The sequence below is a fragment of the Curcuma longa genome, chromosome 12 (assembly GCF_044706935.1).
Source record: "Curcuma longa cultivar G26 ecotype Majalengka, Jawa Barat chromosome 12, ITB_CL_G26_1.1, whole genome shotgun sequence".
In the NCBI taxonomy this organism is placed as follows: domain Eukaryota; kingdom Viridiplantae; phylum Streptophyta; class Magnoliopsida; order Zingiberales; family Zingiberaceae; genus Curcuma; species Curcuma longa.
The window spans coordinates 370,324-384,038 of record NC_133872.1 but is presented as its reverse complement, the minus strand read 5'-3'; the positions used below and the strand labels follow the sequence as shown (position 1 = coordinate 384,038).

Below are 13,715 nucleotides of genomic sequence, written 5' to 3'. Positions count from 1 at the left end.
ATTTGCTCGTTTAATCCGACGTTTAATATTTGCTCGCTAACAGTTCCTGCGACTGCACCTCGTACCGAAAGTCAGTTCTCTTGGAGTCATCGGCAGACCAAACAAAGATCCCATCGAGCCTCCCTTCCCCCTTCAGAATCCTCGACGCGTTGAAGAATCCTCGCTCCGGCGACAGCCCGCCGTCGGCGCCCTCGTCGTCGGTGGCGAAGCTGACCAGCACCTTACCCCCGGCGTAGTTGCGGCGCTGCTCGTCGAAGTGGCGCAGGAACTGCGCCACCGTCGTGTCGCCGCTGTACGCGTAGAACTGGAAGTTGACGTAATCGACCAAGTGGGCGTGCCGCATCCACAGCGCCGCGTAATGGCGCTGCACCTCCTCGTCGTCGAAGGGCGCGATGGAGGCGAAGGAGATCGTGCCGCCGGCCTTCAGCGCCGCCAGCAGCCGCCCAATGCACTCCGCGAACGTCTCCGGGTCTGCCACGAAGTGCTCGTAGTCGATGTCGACGCCGTCGAGGTGGTACTGTTGGATTATGCGCGTCAGCGAGGCGAGGGCGTTGTCCACCCAGGTGTCGACGGAGAAGGGGACGAAATAGACTTCGACGTCGCCGAGGGTGTCGCCTCCGAGGCTGAGGGCGACCTTGGCGTTGGGGTGGCGGCACTTGAAGGCTGCCACGTGGGCAGGGGTGAGGCGGGCGGTGTCCCACGCGGGGGCGAAGACGCCGTCGGTGGGGAAGTGCGGGGCCGAGAGGGTGAAGTCGACGGCGAAGGATAGGATGAAGTGGAACTCGACGCCGGGGTTTATCGGCACGTCGGAGAGGGAGACGCTGCTGGAGTCGGCGCCGATGTACTCGCGGAAGAGGTTGGAATTGGCGGCGGAAGGAGAAGATGCGAGTGCGAGCAAGAGGAGTGCAATGTCGAAGAAGAAAGGATGAGAGGACGACGACGCCATGCCTGGTGGTGGCGTATAGCAGTGATAAGACATGGATGAAAGCTGCTCGTGTTATATACGTAACAAGAAGCCTGCATCGTGCTACATTTGGATGGATTGAAATAATAATAATAATAATAATTTCTCATTAAAAAAAACAATTCTGATCTCTTCAAATATCGCCAGCTGATCTGCCGAATGCACCTGCAGCTTGATATATAACATAAAACACGTTAGATACACGTTGTGGAAAGTACATACAGATGTGTAATTAAACAGGTCAGCAATTGATAATGAGAGGAGAAACCAAGAAATAATGGCTTCTAGTGACGACGAAGCTGTCGCATTGAGGGCATTGGGAAGAAGAATCACCTTGGCAACGTCCATAAAAAGATTATTACATTACAGCCTTTCGACATCAAAAGATAAGATGTCCTGAGGCCTGCAAAAGCAGGCAAACTTAACAGCAATTTAAAAGAAAGTATCATCGATGCGAATAAAACAGACGATGATGATGATGATGTTGATGGCATAGCTTAGAAGCATAAGTTAGGAGTTTTTCTTTAGTTGCCATACGTAAATGGAGTGGATCTACTTATCGGAGACTGAGGCCTCAGGAGACCATACAGTTGTGTTCCATTGCAGGGGGGAGCATGAGATTGGCCCACTGCAGATGGGTTTCTGATGTTCTGGAGAAGGGGATTGTTGCATGGAAGTAGTGAGGCCAATCTGTGCTGCAGGAGCTACAACAGCACCATGAGGAACATCTTGAACGTGCATCGGGGCTTGGAAGAAGTGATTTATCCCTTCTGGGACAGGAAGTACCATGTTGGAGGTTGGGTTAGCTGTGCTCGGAGTGAAGGGTAAACCGATACTTGGCATGTCAGAGATGACAGGGTATAAAGGATTAGCTCCAGTTGCCCTCTTCAAAGATTCTTCTGCCATTTTCACCTGAAAGCAGAGGGTCAACGTGTAAATGAGATTATAGAGACGTAATGTATAATTCACAAATTGACTAAAGAGCCACACAAATTGATACTAAGAAAAAGAATCGATAGTAGAAAGCAACTTAGTGTTTGCTGTGAGTCTATTGAAATGAACTATCAAGGAACTAGTGGACTCTTAGGCAAGTCCCACGAATCAGAGCATATCAAATTTACCATAAGACATCAACAAGCTCAAGAAACACCTGTGGAGACTACATCAAATATTATGTGGAGCAAACAGAGATGAAGAGATGAATACTTTACCTTTGCTCTAAGAGTCTCCAAATCTGCTTTTAGAATTCTATTATCAACCGAAGCGTCACTATACTTCTTATTAATGTCAGTTAGATGATTCAGTAGGGATGAGTGTTCAACTCTTAATTGTGAGACCTAATACAAAATATGGAATGTATTAAATAATCAATATTATGCTAATGAAGATACATGACATTTAACTATCTGAATGACCTGTTCTTCAAGCTCACTCATTTGTGTTTGCTTTCTTCTCCTTGATCGTCTTGCAGATTCTCGGTTTGAAATCATTCTGCATAATATTTGAACATTTTAAACTTTTAGTGTAGCATTCAAAAATATCTTAAAAGCAACATCCAACTTTTATATTTACCAAAGGGCGCACTAAATTCCAAAAATACACTTCTCCTTAAAAAAATATAAAATAATAAAAAACGATGAAGGCTAATGCTATCATGGAATTTCCACCAGCAGCCACAACCAGCGGCCGCAACTACTGGCCGCAGCCTCTTGGTCTTAAAATTGCAGCCATGCCGATCACGATATTGTAGGTCACTAGTTGCAACCACTATCAGAAATTCCGTGCCAGTATCGGCCACCATGTTTTTGTTTATATATATATATATTTTTATAAAGAGACAAGCGTGCACCCTTTGTAAATTGCCAAAAAAACTACTAGATAACTGAAATTCAATAATATTAAAGAATTGATAGAAGAATACTATAAAATAAAAAGAGGCACTGCTACAAAGTACCACTGGATAGCAAAAGAAATTCAAGGACAACTATGTAATAGCCAAGTGAAATTCAAGTACACATGAATGTCAGGAAAACTAGTATTTGTAATCAAGCATGGTGTAAATATTACTAACAATATAACCTCATACAAAATTCATGTAGCATATCCTAACATAATCAGGACTAACATTACTTGATGCAAAGAAATACACAACTGGGAAACTTTTTGAATTAAAAAAATAGAGATATAGTGACAAGAACAACTTTCTAGAACAAGCAGATAATTAAACTCATCACTTGCCTATACCGGCAACCAACCATGCACTATCTACAAATAATATGAAAAAACAGTCAGACACTGTGCTACGTTATCTTTATAGAAACCAAATGTTCGCATTATTAAATTCAGACAACATAATCAGTACAATATTCAATTTGTGGAAGGGAAAACAGATTTATTATCTCGATGAAACATTTGTTTGACCATTATATAATCAACTTTACCTCCTCATTCGTTTTGTATCAGAAAGGTCCATATTGTTGGTTTCTACTTCTCCTTCAAGATCATCATCCTCATCTGACTGCTCTCCTGATGAATTGCTAGCAGCTTGCCTCCCTTGGGTAACTGAATTATGTGAAATAGTTTAAGCAGGAAGTCCAGAAGGTTCTAGGCTTTTATTACACTTTATAAGCATTTCCAGATCATGCAACATTTAAAGCAATAAAACAAAATTTTCGAGTTATATGCATCAAACTTATGAAGGAAAATTTGCAAGCTAAGCAAATATTATCTACATGTATAAAATGCTATGGTGCAGTATTGATTCCCAGTTAAGGTTGACAGGAAGTTGCATTTCCTCATTTATTTTCATTGCAAACCAAACAAATTTCATGAAAATGAAACAAAGTGTTACCCCCCCCCCCCCCCCCCCCCCCCCCCCCCCCCCCCTCAATAATATCGCCTCTCTAGTAGTCGCAATCTGCAACCCATGATCCGCTAACCTGTTAGGGGTTTGGAAGCATGAGGCTATATAAATAGCATAGGTAATGGTAAAGAGAGGTACACCTACAAACCCTAAATTCTTTTCATCTCTACATTTTTATCTTCTACCTTGAGCACCCGTGATGACTTAGGCATTGGAGGGGGCCTCATCAAGGCAACTCCCGGCGAGCCTTCTGATGCATGTTATTCTCGCAAGGTCAACCACGTCACGAGAAGAAGGCATCATCAGCAATCTCAAATGATGCGACATATTTTTGCCGCATCACAAAGCTAAGTTGTTGGAAAGAACCTCAACAAACCATTGAAACAATTGCAGTGTTTCAGTACATGCACATATTTCTTGTCCCAAAAGTACTTCAATTAATCTTAGAAATTTTATATGCATAATTATTTGAACATGTAGATCCAAAATACTTGTGTAACTTATGCAATCAAAAGTATAGAAACATAATAGTTTTTATCATAGAACAGTAAATTGGGCTGACAGATGCAATTGTACCTTTCGAGTGCAGTTGAGAACCAGGCCGTGTAACATCTGAAATAGGTGACCTGCTGTCAGCAACAGAAGCAGAATCCTGTATCTTCACACCAGAGCCCTGCAATGTATCTATGATTTTAGAAAAATACATATCATTTAACCTTTGTGAACTAGCATTTGACTTGTTAAAGAAGAATATGCATACAAGTTAAAAACAAGGTTAACTATAGTGTACACTTCTCTTAGGTTCAATGTTTCGCCAACTTGTAATTTTATTTTTCACATTGCCGCCTGTGGCTGACTAGAGTTAATGTGAAGCCTCCTTGACGAAGTCCCCTACTCGCCAACAATGTGGACTGGAGCTTCCACCCACAACCATGACAATAATGATCACTGCTTGCCTTTGCAGTCATGATCATGATGTCAGCGAGGTTTTTCTTACCTAATTCATCAGTCGAGCTCACCCATCCATACAATGATAGACTTCCTTCAAATAACTACCTTAATTTGTTGTTAATATGCTATCTCTTCATTCCTTCGTCCAATCTATAAATTTTTGGAGACTCCTATTCTCCTCCCATGAACGACATTAAAAGTCAGTGTGAGGTCAGAATGAAACTTTTCGGAATATCATGTGGCAACTTTTCGGATCATGTGGCACAACTCAATATTTGATTCATTGGTCAAAACACAAAGATATTGTGCGGAAAAAAAAAACAAAGCAAACGATTGTAGTGCAACATCCAGGGTAACAAAAAAAAACACAAATATCCTCCACATGCTGCTAAGCTCTCTTCAAAGTTCAAACACCAAACATTTGTCTGGAACCTCAAAACAACAGTTTTTAGAAAGTATTGGAATCAGCACGTTTGCCAGTTACTTTCACATGGGTCCTTAGTCTATAGATAATAAAACAGATCAGGTAAGCATTTGAAAGAATTAGCAAGTTCCATCATGTCATGAACCTCATAAACAAGCCATCATGTAGCAAACATTGGGTAACGAGTTATATAATTTGCCATTATCTGACCTTCAAAAAAACTGGTTTCAATAACATTTGAGATTGCGCTTGATAAGTTCATTCTAGAAATGAACAACAATGAAACTTTGACTTAAGAAGGAAGGTCATACAGCTGAAACAAGATAAACATGCAAATTTTAAAATTATATTTTTGACAATAGGAACCACTTCCTCTGAACTGAAAGTATAAATCCACACTATATACAATCCTTTAAACAATGTCCAAGGACTTTATCAAATCTTATTTATTTAATAAATTTATGTTCAATATCATGGTATTCTTGTGTTTAGCAAAATCTCCTTTAAATCCAAATGAAGAGATTTCACACTCACAGTCCCTATTGGCTATCCAAATCTCATTACTGAAATCCCACCTGTTTAACAAAAGTCCATTATGGTATGGATTCCATGGAACTTAAGCATTCTCAAGCTCTACAACTTGCCACAGCCTAACCTGGAACACACCGCAATTGAAAAGCATCTACATACAAGATAATCCAAACTCAACCATCCCCTACAGTATTCGACATCTAAATATTTTGTGAAACCAATTGAGTGCAAATCCTTGTGTGCAAAAAATTACACACAAAAAAATCATAATCTACCAGCTGTGAACAAAATGTTTAGTTAAAAATTCATTATACTGGAAGCAGGATGAGTACAATGACTTCAAATTCTTGTACTAAGCATGTGCATTAAAATTCCCAAAAAAATCATAATTCAAAATCTGTGAACAAAGGTTTTAGCCAAAATTCATAATACTGGAAGCAGGACAAGTCCCGAATGTGACAAAGGAAATCAGGACAGGCTTTCTCCTGAGGCCTAAAAATATAAGAGAAGTTACTTAATTTCCATGCAAAGATTATTGTTATCTGAAAAAAAAGAGAAATAAATGCAACTTCACAAAAAATAAGATATTCTACCATAGTGCTAAATTACTACTAAAAAAATTATGAAACAGCGTACTCGAGACATTGCCACAGCAGCACAGATCATGTCCAGTTTTTCCTTGAGAAGCGCCTGGTACTCCCCCGGATCAACCAATTCCACCGGATTGCACGACTGCGGCGCGACTGGTGCCTTCATCTCCCCCAACTCATGGTGCCCAACTCGTCCCAAGTCCCCCCTACTCCCACAAACGTTCGCCGCGTCCAAGGAGGAGGAAGCGACGGAATTGGGGGCAAGAATACTGTCATAGTTGCGACTAACGCTAAGGTTAGGGTCGTGGGCGGAAGCCGCTGCGGGGTTAGCATTGGCCCCCTCCGAGACCTCGAGAAAAAACTTCTCGAAACACCACTCGGAGGCACTTCTGTTGATGCCTCCATCTTCCCCTCCTACTCCTCCTTCTCCAGCTTGCAGAGGAATCCCCGACGGCGTAGGCAAGGGAGAGGATGCCCAGAAGCAATCGTTGAGCTCTTCCAACGAGAAGGCCCTCTCCATCTCTATCCTTTTCGATCTCTCTCTCAATCGCCCTCTTGCTTTCTCCCTGCGATCGTGCAAACCGAAGAACAAGGACGAAGAAGAAGACGAATGCGTTTTGATCGCGCTGGTCTTCGCTCCTTTCCCAGACAAGTAAAAAAAAAAAAGCAAGGACGGGAAGATGAGGATTGGAAAAGTTTTCGTCCTTTTTTAAATTTTTCCGCACCTTCCTCTTTTTAAGTCGGCGTAAGATTTCTATTAATTTTGGAGATTAATCTGATAATCCTATAAAAATTTTATAAAAAATAATTATTAAAATAAATTGAAAAATACTCACAGAACAACACGTATCAATTCAATATTTTATTATTAAATTAAAATTTATCCATTAATTTAGAAGAAAATTCAATACTTATAAAATTTAGAAGATACCTTATCACTGCACTGTTATCTTGAGACTTATACCCCATACGTTCGATTCGACAAAAGCAACAGGGACCCAACACTTGCCAGTAAAATAATTAATGAAATATAGGTACGATTGTGGGTCTAGTAAATCAAACGTCGGTGAAGAAATAAAAGGCCGTGCGTTGCAGTCTACGTAGAAGACTCTCGTGGCCGTGCGTTGCAGTCTACGATACACCAAAAAGTATGGCTGAGTCACCCTGTCCAATTTCATCGTTGACGTGTCGGATCTAGAAGTTACTCTCAAATCTCCGCGTGCGGTTCTGGTGATTCGGCACAGCCCCGGATAGTTTCTTGGGTGACTCACCCGTCGGAAATGATGTAATAGGTTAATTCGCACGCTAATACTAATTAATTAGCAAAAAACAACCATTAATTAATTAGACAAAAAGAACCAGCAGTAGGAGCACGTGAGTGGACCGTGCGAGTGGACGACGACCAGAGCGAGAGCATCCGAGGGCCGAGGATGGTGGCGGCCACGGCCTTCGTCTACTGTTCTTCCGTAACTTTGATGACGTCGGTGCCTCGGTCCCCACCCTTGCAGTCGGAGGCGGGAGGACGTTCGCCCTAGCGACCCGCGCTGTCCACCGGCGGATGCGGCAGCCAGGGAGGGGCGGTCTGGGGTGCCGATGAATGTTTGGCCTTGGCGTCCCAGAGATCGTCGCTGGCGTCGCTTGTCTACAGGCCGTTTCCCGTGATCGGACGGAGCGTCGGCAAGACTCAAGGGTCTCCAATAGGTTCGTCCCTTTTTTCGGTTTCATTTTATCCAGGGTTTTTTTGCTGGCCTTTCACTTCTTGATTACACGGTCTTTTTTATATATTTTTCATGTGCTGTATATTGATTTTGTCGGTTGCTGGATCGGAAGAAGATCCAGGTATTAGAACTACACTTAAATTTTAGAATTCTACGTTGTCAAATTTAATCCGCGTACGGCCTATTTAGCTTGATATTGGGGTGTCTATTGATTCTTAGGTTATGCAAACAGCTGAAATCGAATGCCGATGACCTGTTTTCCATTATGCAAACCTGTAACTATCTCTATATAACTTATCACGCAATCTCCTTTAAAAATGTAATATAGGCTGCCATGTGCAAGAAATTAATGATATCACATGCACAGATAAGAAATTTTCAAACGAAGAGACTGAAGCATGTGATGGTGGAATTTGAGACCAAGTTCCTCGTCGATGCAGACTGATTATCAATTCCTGCTGATACTGGATTTCTGATTGTTTCATATGAAAAAGGGTCACTTGAAGCTTTTCTTAAAGATTATTAGAGGTGGAACTTCAAGTCATCTTGCTAGAAATCATTCTGTAGTATCAAATGGTTGTATTCAATTTATTCTTGCTATTCCTGAATCACATAACATCCATTTTCAACTGCTAACGAGGGGTCTTTCTTTTGTTTCACTTATCTTTCTTGAAATTATTTTCAGTATTGTTTGTTTTCAGAAATTAATGAATATAAATACAGTTCATTTAGTTTCTATTGTGGTCAAATTTCAGCATACCGTGATGGTAATGTTGTGTTATAGTAGGTGCAATGGTTATATATGACTATAAGAGTCCTTGAACAAATTCATTGATCTGTATGATTTGAGCCCCTTTTGTAGGGGTATAATCGAACCGAATCGAGCCGAGCCGAATAGTAAAAGGCTCGAGCTCGGCTCGGTTCATTTTTCCTTGAGCTCGAGCTCGGCTTAAGTTTGATTCAAGCTTTAATTCTTAAGCTCGAGCTCGGTTTATAATGAAATTAAATAGTTCGCAAATGGCTTGAGTTCGGTTCGAAAATAGCTAGTTTAAAAGTTAAACAAAGATAATATTTATAATTCATGTAATATATATATATATATATATATATATATATATATATATATATATATATATTCCGGATGCCTGGAACATATAGTGATATTTTTGTTTATTTTTTTTGGTTTACCGTTAAGCTATTTAAGATTTTTCCTTTAGGGTTTAGGGGTTGAGTTATAATATTAAGCATAAAAAAAAATTCAAAATGAAAAAAATTTAGTTGCTCACGAGGTGTGCTGGATAAGAAGTGTGGAATAACAATTTGATACACTTTGTGAGCAATTAATTTTTTTCCGTTTTGAAAAATTTTATGTGCTTAATACTATAACTCAACCTCTAAACCCTAAATGGAAAATCTTAAATGGCTTAACCATAAGTAAAATAAATAAATAAATAAAATGTCACTATTCATGTTTCGGGCGCCTGGAAGGATTCCGAGCGCCCCGAATATTCTATCGCGCATTATAAGGCGCGCAGGATATCAAATCCCTATATATATATAAATGAGTCTCTTAACGAACACGTTCGCGAGCCTCTAAACGAACATGTTCACGAGCTTACGAATTAAATATTGTTAATCTCGAGCTCAACTTGATAATGTTTTTGAGCTCGAAATCAGGCTCAAGCTCAGCTCGTTAACTTAATCGAATGAATTTTTTTTTCGAACCGAGACTCGAATAGTTCGCGAGCGGTTTAACTGGTTTACACCACTACCCTTTTGTGACCATGTATGAAATGCCCAAAGTGCTTGTTGTTTACTTTGCCTATATTATTCCAACTAAGGAATCTCATAGAATGTAGCAAACATGGATGAAATTTCCTAGGGAATTGTGTTGGGCTTGAGCAAAATGGCGTAGGAGTAATATTCCAATGATCTCATTGTGGATTAAATGATTATAACATTATCAGAGTCTCATGTACAGAAAGTTGGGGAAGAAAGTATTGATCTACTTTGTTGTTTGGTCTAAAAGATAGCACTAACACATCCGAACTTGCCGGTAGTGTCCCCCTTCTAAAATACTGTATTCCATATGGATATATCAAGCCTGTCTCTTGCCAAATGACCAATATATTGCAAGACATAATGGTTACTAAATGCATTTGGTTAACTTTTGTTGTTTAAATGTCAACTTCAGATGGAATATTTTATTGTTGCATCACTGGCCTTCTTTGCACTGATTTATTCTAGAAGGTCTGTTCTTAGTCCTTTCATTCAACCAGTCATCACAATGTTGTCCTTGTCTATAAGCATGATAAGCATATTCACTTCCCAGGGTTTGTCATAGTTATGGCTTTTGAATTCTATTCCTCACGTTGTCCACCATTATTCAGGCTGCAAAAGAATTTGAAGCTTAATTGAAGAAGGATCTTGAAGACTCAAGTGAACCAATTCAAATCCCCAAAGCTGCTATGATTGGAGAAGAAGGAAAACAATTGCAGGGTGAGTTTATGTTTACAGAATTCAATTAGCTGCTCAAGTTCTTATCTTGTCAGTCTTTAGGGCACTGGCGAATTTTCTGAATATAATTGCTGCCTTCAAATAAATACATCAGTGAATCTTTGACCAATTACACGACTGTTAAGTTGGGTGAAATAAATTCTCTTGTCACTTTTAAGGTCCCTCTTAATTCTCTTGCTTACCTTTTCTGACTGTTCGCCATTCTAGAGCAGGGACATATTCTTTCAAAGTTAGTGATTCATTTAAGACTTATTCAAATTCATTCTACACTTGAGTAATTCAAGGGTTTCTCTCTAGTCACTTTTGCCCCATCGTTTTTCTCCCCTCAAATCCATTATTGTATAATTTTCAAAGGTGAGGGCGTGATCGGAAGGAAGTTTCGTTATAGAGATTTATTTTCAGCATGAGTTAGGTATGTGGTGGCTTTTCTTGACCTTCCCATGCCATGCTGCCTCTTTAGATATATGAAAATGTGAAAATGATGGTGTAGATTGCACAGGAAACTATTTTTCTCCATGATTTTCCCTACGTTCTTGATCAAATTCACCAGCAAAATATTGTTTTATTGGATGTAAGTTTGCATGCTATTTTAACGTCATATTACACTTCCTATTGAACAAACAGATCATTTCAATATCTATATCTTCTACCTATCATTAGTCAAATTATAATATATATAACTTAATTTTTTGCAGTTTTTAATTAGTAATCATTTAACAGTTGTAACATGCTGACTGTTAAAAAATAAAATTTCATCCAATACGATGAGTTGAGAATAAAGGGATTCATCAATGTACGTGTATAAATTTATTTAAAGAGAAACTTCTTATTAGGTTCATGAAAATCTTCAATTTAAATTTAGAGATAGCAAAATTACTCAACTTATAATCATTTCCCATTCATTGTGAAATTATTAAGTTGCAACAATTAAACATAATCTAATAAATCCCCCTAGTTAAGATGTCCACTTATATATGAATCACACATCCAGGTACTAAAATAACAAGAGAGATCTCAAGTTGATAAAAAAAATTTCTTTTGCATAACAACCAGAAAAAATAAAATCTTCAATGATATATTTCAAATTTGATAAGTTATAAAAGGACATATAATATAATTTTATTCTATCAAAAAAAGTTAGTTCATCTTATATATATCATGATATTCTCAATTAAATGCATACTTGAACTAGATGATACAAAATTCACTTCCAAGTCCTTTCTTTGTTCAGCGTTTATTAACTTGGACCAAATAACTAATTACATGAAATAAATGCTCAAGTTCCATTTTTATTTTATTTTTATAGGACTGGTTGATTCCTTATTGTCTTGATTCCTGATCTCTTGTTTCAGATGCTTTCATTATCCTTAGTCTTTTGCATGAAGAGATAAACATTCTGTAAATATCAATTAAAGAGATTTTTGTTAGTTCACAAAAGAAAGAATAGTTCCTCAAACACACACGAGTTAGTACATGACACTTACTCCCAAGGGACATCTCCAACTAACATCAAGTCACCATCTTTATCTTCATAAGTCATGACATATTCACATCCATTGCAATATTCTTTTCTTAATACTTCTTCTGCAACATATGTGAGAATCAATAATTTAAAATAATAATTATTGAGAAACACAAACACATATCAATACGTGATGATAGTATTAGTTAAGTCATGTTTGCTTACTTATGGAAAAACATTTGAACATGTCGTCCAAGGCTTTCTTAAGCTCCTTGTATCCTTTGTAATTTTTGAGGTCGATCTTTCTCAAGTAAGGAGCCCCATCCATACTAACCTTCACAAATAACTCGATTGTGTCTGCCTCCGTCTCCGCTTTCCTCGTCTGGAAGTTGTTTTTCCTGTATGTCTGAATCGGCGGCCATCCAACCAGTTGCGTCCTGATATTTCATCAAACAACTAAAGGTTAGAGTAATAGAATTATCCCTAAAACACACAAAGATTGCTTCTTTGATCCGAAATCAGAAACTTACTTCGCCATCGGAGATGCACCGGCACGACTATGACCAGAGTCATCGTTCGGCAAAGAATCATCGAAGTCAGCCTCATCCTCCAAAAGCACTCGTTTTTTGTGCCTCATGAACGGCTTCTCCGACACGTCAGAGCCCGGTAGACCGAGCCGCAATTCAGTGTCCTTGATGTAGCTCGTCACGGCTTCCATATAACTCGATTTCTTCCAAATCTCACGCAGAAACACCACCTATTCTCAGATGCTATCACAGATCAATTCAAAACTTCGGCCTTGATCTCAAACTACAGCCGATTGCCGTGGAAACGACGGTGATATAGATTTATAGAGCAATAGAAAAGAGGAGGAGGCGGAGTTATCGTCGACAGGCGTGCGGACAAATTCGGAGTTTGAAGTCGACAGCTAGGCCGGTCGGGTGGATGGCAGACAAGGAAATGGACCGCGCCAGTCCAATGCCGGGCCCGGGCAGGTCTGCCGAACCATTATTAGCCCGGTCGGCATCGTGCGGCTCAGATTCCTGACTCGGCGAATAACGCACGATTTCGTCCGTCAAATTCATGGGTGGCCCATGTGCTGCCATGTGAAGCAGATGGCCCATGCATGACGCGTCGGCGGCATGGTCGGTAGGACCGCCTAATTAATCCGTTAATTAATTGCATAATTAGCTTGATACATTGAACCAATACTAGTTAATCGTGTGCTTTCTGCTTTGTTTATTTAGATTAGATTGCTCTATGCACCTTAATTGAACCGAATTCAATTGAGATCATAAAACTTCTCAAAATTTTATGGCAATCGAATATAGATGAATATGGAAGATGCATGAGGGCAAAGTTTTTTTGAGCCACCAATAATTCATCAATTTAATTAATAAAATATGCACGAGAGCAATGCATTGGCAATGATGTTGAAGGGTGATAGTTATGAGTATGGGCAAACATACGTGTGGAATTGGCATTTGATTTGCTTAGATGTGTAGTTTGATCTCATTTAACTTTCTACGTGCGGATTATCACACTTCATATTGAGTTGTCTTTATCAAATAAAATATACTTGTAGTATTCTTTTAACATAATGTTATGTATGTCCTTTGTTGCCTCTAGGTTATGGTGCAATCATAAAAAGTGTGATCAATTTCTTAGACAATGAAGATTTAAATCTCACGCAGG

At 39.4% G+C, this 13,715-nt stretch overlaps 3 protein-coding genes and 1 long non-coding RNA gene across 4 annotated transcripts; 1 reads left to right on the top strand and 3 right to left on the bottom strand.

The window, feature by feature from the left end:
• Positions 1-22: 22 nt before the first annotated feature.
• LOC141843580 (chitinase 2-like) lies at positions 23-1,021 on the bottom strand. Its single transcript, XM_074731636.1, has one exon. It carries the CDS (start codon positions 977-979, stop codon positions 23-25), a length of 957 nt encoding a protein of 318 aa, XP_074587737.1. The 5' UTR covers positions 980-1,021.
• Positions 1,022-1,307: 286 nt separating this feature from the next.
• Positions 1,308-7,009, bottom strand: LOC141843581 (basic leucine zipper 63-like). Its single transcript, XM_074731637.1, has 6 exons — positions 6,370-7,009; positions 4,404-4,500; positions 3,406-3,526; positions 2,380-2,455; positions 2,176-2,301; positions 1,308-1,876 (listed from the first exon to the last, which is right to left on the bottom strand). The coding sequence occupies exons 1-6, from the start codon at positions 6,841-6,843 to the stop codon at positions 1,517-1,519; spliced, it is 1,254 nt and encodes a 417-aa protein (XP_074587738.1). The 5' UTR covers positions 6,844-7,009; the 3' UTR covers positions 1,308-1,516.
• A 965-nt stretch (positions 7,010-7,974) lies between these two features.
• On the top strand, positions 7,975-10,648 carry LOC141842677 (uncharacterized). Its single transcript, XR_012602955.1, has 2 exons — positions 7,975-8,024; positions 10,432-10,648. It is a non-coding gene; the product is annotated as an uncharacterized LOC141842677 (long non-coding RNA).
• A 1,082-nt stretch (positions 10,649-11,730) lies between these two features.
• LOC141842995 (auxin-induced protein 22D-like) lies at positions 11,731-12,840 on the bottom strand. The gene is made up of 4 exons (XM_074731007.1): positions 12,551-12,840; positions 12,246-12,457; positions 12,043-12,142; positions 11,731-11,954 (listed from the first exon to the last, which is right to left on the bottom strand). The coding sequence occupies exons 1-4, from the start codon at positions 12,736-12,738 to the stop codon at positions 11,879-11,881; spliced, it is 576 nt and encodes a 191-aa protein (XP_074587108.1). The 5' UTR covers positions 12,739-12,840; the 3' UTR covers positions 11,731-11,878.
• Between the last annotated feature and the right edge of the window lie 875 nt (positions 12,841-13,715).